The sequence below is a fragment of the Macadamia integrifolia genome, chromosome 7, assembly GCF_013358625.1.
Source record: "Macadamia integrifolia cultivar HAES 741 chromosome 7, SCU_Mint_v3, whole genome shotgun sequence".
NCBI classification, from domain to species: domain Eukaryota; kingdom Viridiplantae; phylum Streptophyta; class Magnoliopsida; order Proteales; family Proteaceae; genus Macadamia; species Macadamia integrifolia.
Genome location: NC_056563.1, coordinates 36572043 through 36591442, shown reverse-complemented (window position 1 = coordinate 36591442; position 19400 = coordinate 36572043). Strand labels below are relative to the sequence as shown.

The 19400-nt window shown below is 38.5% G+C and overlaps 2 protein-coding genes across 2 annotated transcripts in view; both read right to left on the bottom strand.

Annotated features, from left to right (window-relative positions):
• Nucleotides 1–4399: 4399 nt before the first annotated feature.
• LOC122083538 lies at nt 4400–6182 on the bottom strand. Its single transcript, XM_042651381.1, has 2 exons — nt 5368–6182; nt 4400–5154 (listed from the first exon to the last, which is right to left on the bottom strand). The coding sequence occupies exons 1-2, from the start codon at nt 6038–6040 to the stop codon at nt 4742–4744; spliced, it is 1086 nt and encodes a 361-aa protein (XP_042507315.1). The 5' UTR covers nt 6041–6182; the 3' UTR covers nt 4400–4741.
• A 10032-nt stretch (nt 6183–16214) lies between these two features.
• The window catches only part of LOC122083105 (ADP-ribosylation factor GTPase-activating protein AGD5-like), a 10138-nt gene continuing 6952 nt past the window's right edge, over nt 16215–19400 (bottom strand). The window contains exons 7-11 of the mRNA XM_042650796.1: nt 17912–18131; nt 17546–17706; nt 16922–17173; nt 16772–16830; nt 16215–16620 (exon numbers count right to left, since the gene is read on the bottom strand). Of these exons, the coding sequence (XP_042506730.1) occupies nt 16455–16620; nt 16772–16830; nt 16922–17173; nt 17546–17706; nt 17912–18131 (858 nt within the window). The 3' untranslated portion in view covers nt 16215–16454. The remainder of the gene's footprint in view (nt 16621–16771; nt 16831–16921; nt 17174–17545; nt 17707–17911; nt 18132–19400) is intronic.

The window sequence follows — 19400 nt, the reverse complement described above, 5'->3', positions numbered from 1 at the left end:
AGATCTATCACTGTAACTTTGAAGTTGGGTCTAAATGATGTGATATGGTTGAGTTTAACTTTCAAGGGGCACCGGGGCTTGTTGGCTCTGTTTTCCAAAAGAGGGAGGGGAAGGAGCAGTCGGACACAAAGAAGGGGGAAAGGGGGAGCTGAACCAGCCGGTGGGTTGGAGGTGCATCATGGAAAGGAGGGACAGAGATAAACAGTACATAGTACTTTGCAGACTGCAACTCACATGGATGCGTATTTCATAGTGCTTATTCTCATACCACTAACATAAGACATATCAGGTATATTACCATTTTTCATCCAATGGTACATATTTCAATTTTATCATCTAACGGCCAGTAAATGCTAGCACACCTTATTACTAGGTGATCGACTAGCATGCCCAACCTTTTCCCTTAAAATAAATAATAGTAAAGAAAATTTACATCCACCTCCCTTCACATTTGTCTTTATTACGTCATCCCTTTTCGAGTTTCATTTATTACATAAAACCCACTAAACATGTCATTGTGAGACTAATGTTAATTTTGAATTTGAAAAGACAAAATTACCCCTAATCATATAAACCCAACCTAAAATTCCAATTATATCCTTTCTTACTTTTATCAAAATAAAACCCCTAAAATCCTACCCAACTAAAAGAGAAGAGAAGGAGCTTACCTTGTCCGACGAAGGTGAAGGTCGCTGCATTTTCTTGCACAGTGAAGGGAAGTCTCCGTCGAAAGTGAGTTATTGTAGGAGCTATACTTCTCAAGTTAGTTTTCGTATGATTAGGACATAAATCATAACCTAGATCAATTTTCGAGAATTTTGGGCACCATTTGATTCAGATTAGCGGATTATACACCCATCAGTAGATTAGTATAGATACCTAATTTGGGAATCATGATGCGCCTTTCTATACTACTTTGCCTTCTTCTATTATCTCCCAAGTTTCTTCTTTTTAACCTCTTTTTTGCTTTTTTAATTTTTTTTTTCATATCCAATCCATGTAGCCGACCCCTTTTAATTGGGGTAAAGTTATGATTGTTGTTGTTGTACGGTTGTACCTAATATGGGAATCAATATACTCTGGAAATGAAAGAAGCTACCTCAATTTGTCAAGCTTACTTTGGAAGTTCACTATCAAGAGAAGATCATTCTGCAATTAGTTCGGGCTCCATGAGTAATGGCAACTGAACCTGAAATACTAGAAAACATCCTTTCAAATTTAAGCTAGATCATTCGAAAAGAACCTTCGTCTGAGAAGACAGTTTTCAAAAGGGAATTCCAAACTAAGAACTAATTTGAACAGGGATATTCATGTACTAGATCCCAACGTAACGATTCCTAGATTCACCAGCACTATAGAAACCCAGTTCGAATCTTCCTTATCCGGAAACCAAGGTTTGTCCATCTCTTAGGGGCTGAGATCGAGTGATCGATGGAGTTAAATGCAATCACCTCTGTATATATAGAACAGAAACAGAGGAAAACAGAGCAGGTAAGAAGAAAAAAGAGGGAGTCACATTAGGCCGAGCGCTTCCCCGTGAGGGGGGAAGGGGTGGCATGGTATTTCAGAGTATTGTACATTACATGCAGCATGATATTGAAAAGAGTTAATCATCTGGCTATGATTTAGCCTAACATTTTAAGAACCTCCTTAAACACAAGGTTTGGGCCTTTTGGTATGATGAACTGGAGTTTATGCAAAATTGTCCTTTCCCATTTGGGGAATTGGGGTGTGTGGATGAAAATGCTTTTCATGCTTACAAATCAACAGTAGTAGCAATAGACTTAAATTTGAACTGACTGTGAGGAAAGTGAGACTTGACAATGAAAATAGAAATTGCAATTCCACTCCCCTTTCGCTTTCGTGAATAAAATATCAACATAATCATGATTCCAAGAGTGTTACTATTGGTGGTAGATTTGAATATTTGAGTAATTGATTACGTGGCATTGCATAGAGGATGCGAAGACTTGGGGTGTCAATGGCCCGATCAATAAAGGTATCAAGCCTAACACATTTATAAATAGGTACTACACGGTGCTATCACCTAGCCCGATGGGCACCCGATCGGCCCGACATATTTATAAGTTCGATTTAAATTGACTCCTTTAAGCCCGACCTACTCGACCCTTTTAAGCCCGACCTACCGGATCCCTTTAATACTACTTGTATTTTTTTATTATTTTTGTAATACTATTTGTATTTAGTCCTAAGGGTATGTGCTATGTACAATTAAGATGGTGGTAATTGTTAATAAACATTCATCTTTTTTATGAATAGTTTAATTGATTTGAACTTATTAAACTTGGGTTATGTAGGCATAATTTAATTGATTTGAGTTTCGTGGGTTAAAGATCGAGTACTTTAGTAATTTAGTTACTTTGCGCATCTTTGGCTTAATTCATTTTAACTATGGGATTTTTTTCTTTGTTATGTCCATCTTTGCCTCATTTTATTGGTATTTCTCTTTTAACACATTTAAGAGACCAATTTTAAAGAGGGCCCGTTTAAAGTTAAATATGTCTATAGCCTGGTTAAGGCCTGTTTATGGTAGCTCGATTAAAACCCGAGATCGACCAGCCCGATTATCAACCGTACCATGTTCGCACTAGCTAAGCCCATTTAGCTAAATGGGCTTTCATGGTGCAGCCCTAGAAATTGGTTAAGCCCGACTAGGCCCGACCGCTTGACACCCCTAGTAAGACTTGTCAGGAGGCCAAGACCACTTGGACAGATATCTAAAATGCCCTCAACTCATCACCGCTCGAGTCGACTAGTTGTGGGTTCAAGTCTTAGCATGCCCACTATCACCTTTTGGTCCTGCAGAAGCACTACTTATCGTATGGGGGTTTGTCCTTGGGGCTATGATCACTACCATGGAGCGCCTTTTAATTCTACCAAAAAAAAAGAAGAGTAAAAAGTGGGAGCAGTTAACCAACTCTTTACAACAAAAACTCAACAACAACAAAACACACAAAAATGCAATTCTTTACAAATTTCATTTCTTTCATAGTGATAGACTTTACTTAGAACTCTTATCTTTCTTTTTTTTTTTTTTTTTTGGTTAACCAAGGCGTCCAAGCCAGCTTACGCACACTTCAACTAATCCTCGAGGAGACTAGCACAACAACTCACCACTATGATCTCCAATTAAATAGCAGATGCATAGATAGAGAATCGAATCTGAAACCGTGCGCCTAATCCACACAATCCCCAATTTGCCCTAACCATCTAGGCAACCCATGAGTGGATACAGAATAAATAAGAAAACACACACACTCACACAATGCGTACAACAAGATTTGATCCCACAACCTTCTCCCCTGGGTGTCGGCTTCACAAGCCGAAGCTACCACCACTAGGCTATCCTAATAATGTCCTTTCCATTAGAAGTAATTTCGACGAGTTTTCCAATTAGTAATAATTCTGATTTTCTCAAAATTTATCTCAATGCAATGAACAACATTCTTTGATAATCAGCCCCTAGACCAATCAGGGCCATGTTTTCAAGTATCAGTCATATCGGATTAGTATCAATTGAGATCTATCCCCTATCCAATACTGATTCGGATAGGTTATCTGGATCGTTTCAAGGGTAAAATAGAAAAAACAATACCTTTTATAAAAAGTAGAGGTAAAATAGACCGACATCGGTATCAATGTTAGCACCGATACCGATACCATCCAGTAAATCCTTGCTTGGGGCACAAGAGAACTCCATTCGTCTTGATCGGATTCAGATTACTTTGAATCCATCCGAAGAGGATTCTAGCAATCCTAAGCGAAAACAAATATGATCAACGTATCATAGGAGACAGAATTACGGTCAACACTTACCAATCAGGGCCTAAAGAGCAAGAGTAAAATAAATATTAAAATTGAAACAGTTACTCAAAACTCAACTATTTCAGAATTTCTATTTCATTTAATTTTTGTTTTACTAAAATAAGGTGCAATAATCAAACCAAACAATATCTATTCTCAGGCCCGAATCCATTAACTAAGCTGATTTTCTTCAAAATATTTTTCTCAAGCGCAACCAGCGTTTAAAAACCCAAAACTGGGGATCCGGATTAAGATTAGATTAAAATCCGTGGGAATTGATCCATCCTATCCAATCTGAATTGACGAAAATTGAATTTAGTCTCAACTGGTTCAATTCAAACCATACTGCCCCGTGCTGAAGATTTTCAAGTACAACTGGCGTGCACGTGCACCAGCACCAGCACCATGAGTAGCGTTCTCATCCCACTAAGTCACCAACCCTCAACTAAAACTTTACAATGTGCAGGTTCGGCCGCCAAGAGAACTCAATTAAACACCTTCGCTACTCTCTCACCACAAATCCCCACAACTTCCCAAGTTTCCATAACAAATACAAAATTTCTACGCAATTCACTTCAGCACAAATCAAACAATTTTCCTTTTCCTTGTTGTTTCAGAAAAACAAACAACCAAATTAAATAAAGAACACTAAATTCTCTTCCTATCTCTCCTGCAATAGCCAGTTTTCTTTACAGGGATATCACTATAAAAAAAATTAAAGAGAGAGAGAGAGAGAGAGAGAGAGAGAGAGTAAAATCCCATCTGTATCTCTAGATGTTCTAGAGAGGGAAAAAAGGATTAGAAAGAACAGAAAAAGGCTGAAAAGTCAAGCAGACTTACAGAAACCTTTAAATGTCCCCTCTTCAGGAGTACAGATTCTTCTTTTTTGGCCATCCAATCGTCTTCACAGACTCTTTTAAGGTCCTGCACCACGGTTGATCATTTCATTGTATTGATTCAACGACTCTTGTCTCTGCAACCTCATCTCCTCATTGAACTTCTTGATGAAAGCCTCAACCCGCCGGTTCAACTCGTCCTGGCTCAGTGAAGGTTCCTTTCGGAGCTTCCCCGAACCTGGAGACGGCGACAGAGACGAGTTGTTGCTGTTACGGTCCTTGAACGTCTCATGTTTCTTCATCTTCACAGGGGACGCTTCCGGTGGGCCAGAGTTGGAATCGTTGTTGGAACTGTGTCGACCCACCGTCTCCCAAGTCTCGCACTTCTTGAGGTGGCGAGCCAGTGGAATCGGTCGCCCGTCCGTTATCGTCTTCCATGTGCTCTCCAGCGTATCGTTACGCTTCGACTTCGCTACCCCCAATGCCCTGCCAGCTGAACACACCGCAAGAAACGCTAATTAAATTACCATAACACCCTCGGCTCTCATTCTTTTTCCTATTAAACATTTAAATTTTAAACCCACGGGATCCACCAACAGTGCTAACGTGCGCCAGGAAATCCAAGTGCACGTTAGACTTTTCGGCGAAGATTCCCTATTCCCTACCGTTATGATTTTGTTACAGAGGGAGAGAGAGAGATATGTACCTTCAGGACTAGATTTGACGTTTCTCCGGTGACCGAATCGAGCTGAAGCAGGGGGTTTCTCCGTCTCGAACGAGTAATAAGCCGGAATCTCTGACAACTCCCTCGCCGGAGGCATCCAACTCGACCTCGATATCACGAAGGCATCATCTTCGTCCACTTCTGAAGAGCTCAAGGCAGGATTCCTAAAATCCGTCACACTAACCTCATTCTGTCCGCACACAACCGGAGATTCCAAACCTCCATAAACAGTAAGAGTAGAATCCACAGGAATCTTCGACGCGGCAACAACATCGTAATCGAACTGTTGAGGTACGTTCACCGGATTCTTCAACACTACGGCATCGTACACCTCAGCGACAGAGAAATCAGATCTGATATCGGCTTTCACCGGCACGGGAACTGCCAGCTCAGGTTGCTCCTCAACCCTATGGTGAAACCTGGAAGACGCTGCTATGGTTATGATGATTCCATTGATGACGACGTAAAGGTATGGAGGCGTAAACCATGAGCGTAGAGAGATCCAGAGAAGAGGAAGTTGGGAAAGTAGGAAGTCTGATATTACCGGAAGGGAAAGCTTAAAAACCACACCCAATAAACAGACACTAGCAGAGATTAGCAGAACTTTAAGAGGGAAAATCCAGTTGCTTGAGCTGCTCCGATAGACGCTCGCCATTTTTTCCGGTGGTTGATTCGAACTCCGACCGAGTTGTTGGCAAATCTCTTACTAGCTAGTCCGTCTTCCCTGGAGAGAGAGCGATAGAATGAGCCAACGAGAGGTTGAAGGAGAAGTAACGAAACATAATGGGCTTAGAGAGAAGAGGGAAATGGAATATAAATAGAGAAGGTTCATGAGATGTTTTGGATGTAATATCAACCGTCCGATTTGGTGAGAGGTGCTCGACTATTAAGGAAGAGAAGAAGGTGGGAATAGCTTCACCAGGTGAGAGGTCAGAAGTTTCGTGTTTTCTTACTCGTGTCACGAGCTTCTTACCACCTGAAGCATATCTGGGCGGGGCGGGACGGGGCGGGGCGGACCCACGTTACTGTTTTCACAGCGAGCGAAGCTCAAAATCCTCATCGTGGAATCGGGGAAAAGTGCATAATGACTGAGTTCTCTTGGAATGACTATAATGCCCTCTTATAAACAAATCTGAATTGAGCTTTTGGAAAGTTAGACCATGGATTTAATGCACTTATAAGACTGTTTTACTGCTGATTTTTCATTTAAAAAAATTGAATTTTTGACTGTTTTACCCATCATTCGAACTGATACGGGCCAGGTTTTTGGATTAAAGTTGGACAATATTGTTATGAATTGCCCGACATGGCTGATGGATCTTAATTCCTAAAATCATTCATGGATTAATAGTGCTGCGTTTGGTAGTCAAAAACATTTCTAGCATTTTCTTAGTGATAGTAAGAAAATAAAATCTTCTATTTGATGTCCACGATTTGGTTTTTTTTTTTTTTTAACGAACTGGGAATTGAGTAAAAAAAAACTTAAAACGAGAAATATTAAAACATGATTAGCATACTTTAACATTTAAGTTTCATTCTAAAATTTAATTTTAACACAAATAAAAATTCTAATTTTAACATGAAATGTCATGTATAAAATAAGATGACTATCAAACGCATCTTAAGTAAACAAATAGAGGGATTGAATTTTTAATCATACATTTAATTGTCATATCGGTGGAAGTAAATAACTAGTGGATAATTCTAGAAGTCATTAGTGATAAAAACATGGGGGCGTGGGGTAGGGGGTTTAATTAAAGTAAGGGAATCTTTGTAGAGAGAGAATCTGAAACACAACTTACTTTTAAGAGCCTAACAGTACTTGTCAATTTAAAAAAAGGACTAAATAGAGAAGCAGAAGGAAGAGACATGATGGGAAATTGGGAATCCGTTCCAGAGTTTATTTTTTGAAATTTAAAAAGAGAATAATGACTGGAGAGTGTCACAACGGTCATATAATTGACCGTTGAGTGCGGAGGCTGCAGGAGGATCCTGAAGCGGCGGTCCCATTTCCCATGGGTGCGGCCATTTGGAGTGCAGCTTTCGCCATGTGCCCATCGCTGGTAAGTTCGTGGTGCACCCCTAAACCGACCACGCTTTCCTTCATTTGTTTTTACTTCTTAAGCTCTCCTTGTGTTTTTTTCAACCGTCAGGAAAGAAAGGAAAAGGATCGGAAGCAAAATTTTAAAAACCGGATCGATTTGGTCAATATCGTCCGGATTGATTTGGTATCAGTTGAGATCGATCTCACTAATCTTTTAATCAAAAATACGATTTCAATTCATATATGTTTAGAGTTATTCTTATCCGTATAGATGTTATCCAGAACCAAATTCAAATTATCTGAAAAACAATTATAAAAGTTTTAAAGAATAAGAACAATAGTTAAGACAACTTAGAGGCATGTATTGAGAGCAAATTGCATCTATTGGCTGTCATTAAAGGAGGAAGGTATAGATTACCCAAGTTAGAGATGTAAATAGATAATAAAAAGTCCGAATTTGATTCTCATCCATGTCTATTTAGAGATTGTTGTACTAATCCAAAGAGTACTACAACTATAGGCCCTCCGATAGAACGGCGGTCCCACTTGTCAATAAGTGGGTCGTGGGGGTTGAAGGGGGCGAGAAGCCCCTTGCGTAGCAGGGGTGTGGAGGGGTGATGTCTTTATTTGAATTTTTTTATTTGAGAACAATTTTATACCTTTTAATATTAGGGTTCTTCGTTATATATTTATAATGATATTTACTTTTGTTGTAAGCAATCCTAAAAAATGTAAAGACGAGTGTTGTAATATTAAAGGAGAATTTAATCTCATCTATAATGTAAATAATTTTATCAAACTTTATAAATATATATGCATTGTTTATAATTATTTTTCCATTACCTTCTGCATTACTTATGGGATTACATTTCCACCTATATACCTATAATTAATCAAAGAATATTCAAATCCGATCGAATTCAATCTGTATTCATTCTGTTTACGTGTCTAGGTCAGAAATGGTTAAAGACTATGAATTGTGTTACCAGACATGTGACGTGTCAAGGGTCCACCAAAGAAAAACCAGAAAAGAGCAAAAATGATCAAATGCCTTGGGGGTCCATCTCACCTCTCAACCATAGTATCTTTGATTCTATGCTTTCTGCCTTTTCTGCTCTAGCCTCGAGGTGGTCGACATGGCTGGTACAGTACTACATGAGTCTGACTCTGGCTGACTATACTGACACACTCGAGATTTGTATCTCTCGGGATCAATATGAACCAAACAAATCATAAGCTCCAGTCCAGCCCAGCCTAGCCTAACCTAACCAAGCCAAGCCTGGCCTGGTCCAATCAAATGACGCATATGCCATATCCCAGCTATTAATGAAGGAAGGCAGCTACGTAGTTTTATCTTCTTGGTACTGATTCCACTGCACTGAAATACAGCTGTGGTGCTTTAATGGTGAGAAATGCTAACCGACACCCATGTCACTATGTCAGGACTAAGGATCGACCGGCCCTATGGCCACATGGAGTGTTGACACCTATACTCGATCCATTACAAAACTAGTCCTGCCATGGACCACGGGAAGGAGAGACTGGGTTCTCTTTTGTCCATGCTGTAATTCCGTGTACAACATTAACTATGTTTCCAAATAGGTTTCTGTTGAATTAGAGGGTTAGATCTCATGGTGAAGCGATTCTATTATCATCACGAAAAAAGAAAAACTCGGTTTAACCATCAAGGTGACGACTTTGTAATTCCTAGAAAAGGAAAAACCATTGGTGATGCATGTGACCTGTGATGGAATTTTAGGTACAAAGTCGAAATTACTCTTCCTTAATGCAATCTAATGATACCAATGACACCACTTGCCTAGTCCTAATTAGGTTTCAATGTCCATTGTATTATTGTTACGACAGAAAATTATGCCATCCTTTTGTCTTATCACTTGAAGATAAATAAACTAAAATAGTGTATAAGAGAGGTCAAAACTGACTTTGATGAGGATTCTCTGTTGCCCTGAGTCGGATTTTTGTGCAACAAAAATTATCTATATTAAGGTAAACAAGAGCTATAAAAATAGTAAAGAATTGAAATCATGTATCTTGTGTCCTGCATTTCTTATTTATATAAAGGGAGGGATGATGTAACCCTAATTTTATTTAACGAAAAAAAATGTAACCCTTGCCCAAAAAAAAAAAAAAAACATATATACATATTTATCATGATATTGCCTCTTGACTTTCCTTCTTACTTACTTACCCAGCTCAATCAATAGTAGCCCATGCATACAAGACACCGATTACTAGCCAGTTTGGCATTGGTCGCTCTCAGTCTCTTTTTTTAACTTTCAAGAGAAGTCAACCATAACCCATAAATATGTGGCCAGGTTTGGTTATACACCAGAAGAGCAAGTCCATAGTCCATCCCTTAGGTATGGGTAGGTGGTCTAAAGACTCCAAACTCAGAAAAAGAAAAGAAAGTAAAGCTTAAGGATGCTTACCTATTTGGTATCAAAAGGTGGAGCAATACGCAAGCTTTCCTCTTGTAGTTCCGTTTCCAACATTTCTTATAATATAATTCACGTTGTCGGCAAAAGCACATAAAACTTCATATAAAGAAGAAGAATAAAATAAAATTCCACTATACCCACTAGCCTTGCCAGTCCATTTTAAGCTCAGACCAAGTTGGTTTGAGGTTTTGAGATTCGAGAGATGATCGCCCAAGTGTTGAGGTATGTGTTTCGATACTCTTAGTCGTCGAATGTGCATTGAAGAGCATGGCTTAAAAAAGAGATGAGCTGTGGATGTTTCATGATTCTTGGCCGGTGGCATGACCTAAAAAGCTAAAAACTAAGGAAATCGTATTTTTTTGAATTGGAATGTACTTTACTTAATCATACAAACTATGCGTATTTAGCATATACTAGTACTTATAGACCCACATTAAAAGGATAAATAACCAAATTAAGTGTTTCTCTCACCTCATGAGGTGTGGATGTGTGATCGTCACAAGAGAGAAAACCAAACAAAATATGAGAAGAAGAGAAGGATGAGTTCATGTCTTTGCAAGAGTAGCTTTTAAATGTTTTGTCCATTCTTTGTTCAAAGGGATTTCGTTATTGATACCTTTAAGGTATCTAATAACTTGTAATTTTTTTTTTTTGTCCACTAAGTAATAATGATAGGACACAAACTTGTTAGATTGGTACAAGTCAAGAGTCCTTTTCTCACTTATCAAGTTCTAGATCAAATGACATTTGAGAATGCATAATACAAGTCATAGTACGGTACATGTGAGGGATATACGAGTGAATGTAAAAAATTGACAAGTGGCAATATTTAGATAAGCACTTATCTATCCAATGATTCAAAATTACCACATCATCTTAAAATGGGATAGATAGAAGATACAATTTTGATATTAGATTTCAAATTGGAAAATGAATGCGATAACAAATATTAATGATTTCAACATGGTAAAATCTTTGACATTGACTACCATAAAAATGTATCTTAGTCAACGCGAGGGATTGACTCATTACCATTGTTGATGCATATTTACTTCTCACACGACAAATCAATGGCACGTATGAGAGAATGAGAGAGAGAGAGAGAGAGAGAGAGAGAGAGAGAGAGAGAATTATGATTCATATATAAGAAACCTACATGATCAAAGAAAATTGGTTAGAAAATTATAGAGGCATGTATACAAGCATTCGGACTCCTCTCCTGAGCTCCCATTGCTCAGGTCGCCCCACGTGTTTAGGCATGATCCACTAGTTCTTGATGCCTCGTTCTCCATGTTTTTGTCAGTGCCATATTATTCGTGCCTTTTCTCAAAATGTTGGATCATCATCTCATCACATGGTGCTGGCCTAGTAGCTATGGGCCGATCAAGGCAATGTACGATAAGGAGAAGAGCTGGATCCTTTATACAATAGTCCCAACCGGGCATGGATCAACCCGCCAACCCTGTATACCTAAATTATGACACGTGTTTTTACAAAAGAATAGATGAGAAACACGCGTCAAGTCATGGGGAGCTGATTTGCCTTACAAACTGGTTTCAACACCAGCAGCCTATATAGAATCATTGACTTTTATGACGAAGGCGGCGGGGGGTTTTTGATGGTAAAACGCAAATCCAACATTTGCAGCTACGGAATATTAGAGATGCGGGTGGGCATGTGGGGTTGAAAAATTCGGGTTTAGGTATAAATGTCAAACCCGTATTATTAGCCCCATGAACGCAAATGATACCTAAATCACTTAATTTATTAGAGCTTCAGATCACCGGAGCTTCATTCTAATCCCTTTGGTACTACTGACTAGTGACAAAAAAATAAATAAAGGACCAGAAACCACTCTGCCACTTGGTTGGATGCATGTGTGATTCCCTGGTTGATCCACTTGTTGGCTCAATGGCCAAGTGATTAGATAGCGATTCTCAATCCTTATAAAATATAGAAAAAAATTCTATAAGACATCGAGATAGGATACATTAGCATTTCTGTCTATCTATTTTCTCCACACATGAAATGACCTTGTTGCGCTTTTATATACGATATTATTTTGACACATTTCATTGATGCAGTACCTTATCCCGCTTGCACAAATAATCCTTTGGCTACAATATAATAAGCAGAAGGGATGATTTATTATTATTTTTTTTTTAGGAGCTAGGGGTGTCAATGGGTCAGTTTGGCTAGGTTTCGATATGGGCTGAATCGGTTTCAGTGTGGGAATAGTTAAACCAAAACCAAACCAATAGGAAAATTCTAGTTTCGGTGCAGTTTGGATTTGGTTTCTTGTATCCATTTGGTTTCGATTTTTTGTTTCATTTGGATTTAATTTTTCATACAAAACTATGCAAAAACTTGATTTTTAATGAATTTTGGACTAATTTTGGTTTTTTGCCAGTTTATTTTGGTTTTGGTCCAGGTTTTGAGTCGATTTTAGTTTCGGATTCATTCAGTTTTTGGTATGATTCGGTTTGTTGGCGGGGTTATAATTTGCCAAATTGAAGCCGGCCCAATAAGCCTTTGGTTCGATTTGGTCCAGGTTCAATCAGTTTGGTCTGGGCAGTTTTACTAGTTCGTTTTAGGTATTGATACCCCTACTAGGAGTATTACGTATGCCAATGCTCCCTATGTCTATCTCTATTCCCCCAACAGGTGACAAATATCATTTTATAGAGAAGAGAGTTTTTACAAAAAAATAAAGGATAGAGAACACACATGAGGTGTTGGTGTAATCTACTCTCTCGGACAAAAACATTTTTCTTATTAGGAGAAATTAGATGAACGTCAAGAATATGATATTAGAGGGTAGAGAGGAATAGAATTCACATCTTCCACAATGAGAAGAAATTTCTAACTATTCAATATTCACTGCAATGATGCAGTCATTGCAAATGATTTTCACACGAGGGGAAAAATCAGTCTTGGGCCTTTGGCTTGGGAATGGACCCAACACAATAGGGATAAATTTAATCATCTTTTGTCCAAGAATTGGTGGGCCATGGACTATCTTTGTCCATCAATCTATAATACTAATCTGATAGTGACCGATTGAACAAAAGAGAGACAAACGCCCTCCACTCATCATTAACTCATGGGCTTGAAGGGCGATATGGGGATAGGGATGGGGATGAGAGTGACCACTACCCACTTGTTAAATTTTCGTTGTCTGAAATCTCTGAATGGAACGTCTCCCTTTGACAATGGAAACCGTCGACGTTCAGAGAGAGGCTTAGAGGAAAAAATAAAACAGAAGAAAAGACATTAAAAAAAGGGGATGAAAGAGGCATAAGACGACGTAGAGCGTTTTGGTAAATCCATTAATAATTACTCTATGGAGCTAGAGAGAGAAAGAGAGATTTCACGCGCAGTCTCCTTCCTTCCTTCCTTCCTTCGTAGACCGGCACCGTCCATTGCAAGGATCACTTCCAGGTGTCTTTTTTTCATTTTTAAATTGGAATCGCGCTCTCCCACGCTCTCACTTCTATATGGAAGGTGGTGGATCTTTCTTGGTTTTGTCGTCGTCCGGACTATTCTCTTCCATTTCTCTGGTCGGGGCAGTATCTGGGTGTCAAGAAATATCCTGCTACCGACCAGTAAATTTTCTTCGAAGTGTTTATCAATAGGCCACTTATTGTTGCGTTCCATTGAAGGATGATAATTAGATTGTGGGATATATGGATAGACAATGGCTGGGGTTGAGGTTGGCTATATGTCAGTTTCAAAGTAGATTTTATTATCTATCTCATGTTCTCCCAGACTCTATAGATTGGGCTACAAGTCTATTAGTCATACATGTTCTCTAACGTAGATCTTCTTTTCTTTCAATTCATTTTCACTTTTCTAATATATATCAGAATTCTTATGCTAATTATCATGCGTTTGGGTTTTTCAGACTTTGTCTTTCACGTGTTTAGTGGTTGCGCCCATCTCGTTTCATTGTACATTCCTCTCTGATTTCTGTAAGGAGATTCTCATTAGCAGACTTTAATTAAGTGATTTTCGTCCCAAAAAAAAATAATTATCCATCTCATGAATTTTAGTTAATAATAATAATAATAATAATAATAATAATAATAATTAAAAAAAAAAAAATTACAAAAACAAAACAGACTTCATTGAATTAGGCGTTCACCTTTCCTGTATGTTCATCCATCTTTTTTATTCCCAAGTGCCCTGCATTGAAGGTTTGAGGAATTGGTATTGGATCGGTTGAATCATCCAATCTGTATTCCCGGCTAATACCAATGGTGTGGGCCAAAGGAAAAAAAAAATATATGATTTTTGAAGAAAGGGCAAAACCATTTGATCCCAACTGATATAGACCGATGCGGATTGACATTGACAGTGATCAGTGCCCGATATTGTAAGCTTAAACTTGGGGTGAAATAAGACCGAGTTGGGCTAGGTTTCTTAAAACTCAACCTAATCCTATCAGGTTCACGCTTAGACCCAACCCTACAAGTTAGGCCGGGTTGACCCTGGCTCGTCCTTTTTTTTTTTTTTTTTCTTCCTACAAAGGGTCACAAATGTTAAGTCCATACTTACCAAAGTGGGGGTGGGGAGATGTTAAGACTATGGCCAGCCTTTTACCACTCACAATCCATAAATTTGCAACAAACAAGGTTGTCAATTTGGTTATAAGATAGACCTTTTAATTACCTGGCATTACTATATCTCATCGAAGCTGGACAGACCAAATTTTGGCTCAATTCTTTATGATTGTTAATGTATCTAAAGTTTATATCAACACATGACAAAAGACACAAAGATAGCCTATGCAAAGAAAATGGGGGAAATAGTTTAGCCATTTGGTCGTCTTACCTCAATAGGTAAGAGTATGGAACTAGTGTAACACATGATGTGGGTTGAAGTCATATAGACAGCTTCTGACCTTCTGTAATGTTTGTATAACACATGATGTTGGCCTCGGGGGAGAGGAACACTATTACTAAATACAATAATAGATCAGGGTTAAAATCATGCTAGGTTGGCTAGGTCGGGCTTAGGTATCAACCAGGCCCCACCCAACCCTTGTTAGGGTTGGGTCGGGCTGGGACGAATTAACCCTCATCACCGAGTTAGACATGATTCAGGTTCAAGGTGGGTTTGGGTCGTTAAGGCCAAACTTACACCCCTAGCTTAAACCACTATGTACTACATCTTTTCAAGCTTTAATTTACCACGTGACCAGTTCCATTTGAGTTAGAACTCAACACGTGAGGAAAATAGCAGACCCAAGATCTACCTCTCTCTATTCCTTGAAAAAGATTGAAGTTACTATAAACACATTAAGAATGCAAAAATGTCATTCCATTGCTACAATAAACAAATAAGGGCTTAATGAAGAATACCATAAGAGGACTAAAAAAATTGAAACTACTACCCTCGATATTGGTGGATAAGAAACTGATGAAAGGAACTTGAATGCCACCCATCCCTCTTCCCCTTCATGTGACTTCAGAAAATGGAAGATTTCTTGAGTAATTATAATATTATTGAAAAATCTATCTATTCTGGATAAAATCAACCGGAGAAAGGGATTCTAACCGATGCAGGAAAATCTGCAGCCTTATTGGCTAGAATTTTATCTCGAATCAGATAAAGTATTGCACATAGGCTAATAGAACTAAAGTAATCAATGTGTAGTGAACACTGAAAGGGAGAGAAAGGGTATTGAAGAAAGAGTGTACATATTGCATATTATCATTCTTCACCAGGTTCCAAAAACTTCCTCTACCTCCAATAATAATCACAAGGTCTTAAAGAGGCATCCAACAATAAGGGAGACATTCTTTGAGATGGTGGCAAAGAGTCAAAAACTCAAATCTGTTCAGATAAAAGGGCCTTCCTATGCTTTAGATCACCAAAGACCTCATTTTTCCAAGATTTGAGGGAAATCACAAACTCATTTTGCCGATACATAATATCGGGGACTTCAATGGATCCGCACCTAGAGTAACAGAAGGACAAAAACTTGACACATAAGTAGGGAACATTGGAACTAATCCACCAACAAATTCCAGCCCCGTTTGATATGCAACATAGCAGATATACTTAAGACTACCCAAAGAAAAAAAAAAGGTGCAGATACTAGGGCTGCACAGAAAGAACATTTATCCTATTTTCAACTTCTAAGCCGATTTCTGTACAATAATTTCTGATGAAACAATAACAATCATAGGTATCCAAATTGAAATTGAAGTTTGAATTTTTTTCTAAAGATCAAATTCTATTTAAATGGCACACACAATAAATTATGAATGATCTGACCTCCAAATCCTATCCAAGCATCACTCAGAATCACGACGACGAAATGATCCAAGCAATTTTAAACCCATCTTTATTGATCCGAATACACTACCAGTACAAATGAAGACATCTCCGAAATTTAAGGGGAAAAGAGATAATATAATAAAAATAAAAACTGAAACTTCATCTACAAAATGCTCAATACAGCAAATTCCTTCCCCCCACCCCCACAAGGGCTATATTTTTTGTAAATTAGTAACCTGGTGTAAGATGAAATAAATCTTTTCCCTCAACTCCCTGAGTGCCTAAGGTTTTGAAAACATTCCCTGCATTAATGATGAGAAATCGTCATCTTTCACCGATTGAGTAGGATTGACAGAAGAAACAGAAGATGCAGAGGTAGGCTTATTGACTCCACTACTGGTAGTAGCCACTCCATTGGTTGGGCCAACTGACCCTATATTATACATGCTGCAATAGAGGAACAAGATTAAGGAATCCGCTAGATACATTTATTCTATCCAAAATATCATCATTTTCTGATACTAGAATTTCAAACTATGCATAAACGCAACCAAGGGCCCAAATGAAATGAAATGAAATTCAAAGGATGGGAGCTTACCCGTCAGATGGAAAGGGAACCAAGTTCACTGCTGTATTTGTAGGTCTCATGTTTCCCACCTAGTACAAGAGCAAAGAAGCAAACTAAGTTACATATTCATTTGACTCAACACTGTTCAACAGTTCAAGTAGGCTTTTTAAATGGAGTTACCTGCATATAGTTCTGGAACCCAACTCCTGGCACTGTCATTCCAGGTACTTGATAGACAACATTTGACCAGTTTTGAGTAGGCACGCTGGCACCAAGCACATGAATGCCATTAGAGCTAGGTTGCTGAGTATTGCCAGGAAACGTTGGGGCGCCAGCACTGGATTTAGCTGTGGCAGCCATGAAAAGGGACTGCTGCTGCGCCAGCATTGCAAGTTGCTGTTGATGGGTAGCAAATGGTGATACCATCTTGGACTGCATGAAATTCAAGGGTACAGGGTAAGGCCATATCTTGTTCCGAATGAAAAAATCAAAGGTTAAAAGTAGTCCTCATTATTATTAGTATGACAATAGGTATTTTCACAAATAATATGCAACTGAAGTAAAGGTAGAAGTTACCCATTTTATAAGGAAAATCAAACTTCAGATTAGGGCAAACCAAGTCAGTGCATTTGTCAGGCCAAAGAAAATATGATTGGTTTATAAATGGTTAAGAATCAAATTTACAATCAGAATTAGGCCTTTCTCCCAATTTTTTTCTAGCTGGCTTCCCAACAAGAGTGTGCCATCCATAAGAACAACAAAAATAGTTGTCAGAAACCCTTTCGACAATGCTACAGTGGGTACCTTCTCAAAGAGGCTCATAATGTCATTCTTTACATCAACTGGAGTGGATGTAACTAATGGAGTATCTTTAAATAAATCCTCAATTCCAGAGGTGGATGAGGCCTTATTTTCAGCTCGCTTTGTAGAATTGACTGTCTCTGTTGTGGATGATGCTTCTGCAGCTGCAAGTTTTAATGTCTCAAGTCAGTTCAAAGAAGTTGATAGAATTACCACTATAACACCAACTTTTTTTTTTTGGATGAATAAATAATATAACACCAACTTTAGACATGAAGAACTAGTCTTTCAAGGAAAAAGAAAGGGGTGGGAGGGTGTAAGAAGTAGGATTAGTTACTGTATATTATTGCATGCCACACACATACATACATTGGAATCCAGCCCATGCATTATCATCAACAGAAGAAGTGCCTCTGCCATTTTCATTTGGACCATCCATTGAGAGCATGTTAAAAAGATCAGTGGCATAATCAACTTTTGGAGGTGAGACAACTGCTGTAGCATTAGCTGCCTGTGTTGTTGATTCAGATTGCGGTACAACTGGTTCTTCTTTCTGCACAGCAGGTTGCCGTCTTGGATCAGGGGACACCTAATCACCGTTCACATGAGTCAGGGATGGATCTCATAATCTCAAATCAAATTTCACAGTTCTATTCAGGGGTGAAAAGAACAGGTAACAGAACAACGAAATTAATCTCATACAGCAAATCTATCGTACAATAATGCACTGTAGAAAAACCAAATCTCCCGCAAAGTAAGAGGTGAATCTAGACAATTAAAATAGAGCATCAATAAGTTTGAATATAATCATTAATATGCCGTGGACCCACTTATCCCTCCTAGATTCTGACTAATTTGATACTCTGGTACCTAGATATTTCAAGATGCCTAGCCCGCCTGCATCAACTAGGTTATGTATCAGTATCAACACCTCAAAATTAAGAGGTCATTAGTTCAACTATCCTTGGGGCCTAAGTATCCAAAAAACAAAAACAGTGCAACCGGATTCTATGGTTTTCTCATTTCCTATTGTACTCATGTTCATTCAATCAGAACTCGGCCAGGTCAACATAGGGTCTATAGACAGATTTGAGTAAACCCACAACAGACAATCTATTACAACTAGGTGTCAGACAACATGACTGCACCAAGGAGTGATGAGATACCTCTTAAGCAGCTTGCAGCTACACGATCTGAAAGTAAGCTACTAAGTGCTCAGGCTACTCGCTAAGAAGTCAAGTTTCAAGCCAGTTGAAATGCCAGTCAGCCAGATGTCGAAGTTCAGGAGGGTGCTGATTCACCTTTAAAAGCTTCGCCATCATTGGGTTGAATTGGGGTTTTACCTCTCATACCCTCTTTAAAAGCTTGAGGGGAGATGAGTCAAAAGTAAAACTCTGTATGACTCAGCCAAGTTGATCTGGAGTCATGAATACTCATGATTCTACTTTGTAAGTAACTAACTAGTAACTAACTACATATATATTTTCTCCATGGTAAAACTCTGTGTGACTCGGCCAGGTCCACTCAAGAGTCTCAATACACTTGCTTCAATGGAGTCCTAATGAATACCTTCTCAATTTTTCTTTTTTTGGTGGGGGGTGTGGGGTTTAGTGTTCTTCCTTCCATTAGTATAAATCTTAATCCTCAGTCAATTCCAGTATTATTGTTGTTTGTTCCATCCTAAAGCAATTGTGTCTATGTTAGGATTTCATCAATATGATTTTCCTATTCCATTAAAGGTAGACACAATAAGATAAACATCAAGAGTTGATAGTATCAGCACTCTCTGATAATTAGTTTAATTGATTTCCTTAAAATTCAATAGCTTTTTTTTTTTTAGAGAAATAAAAACTAATTC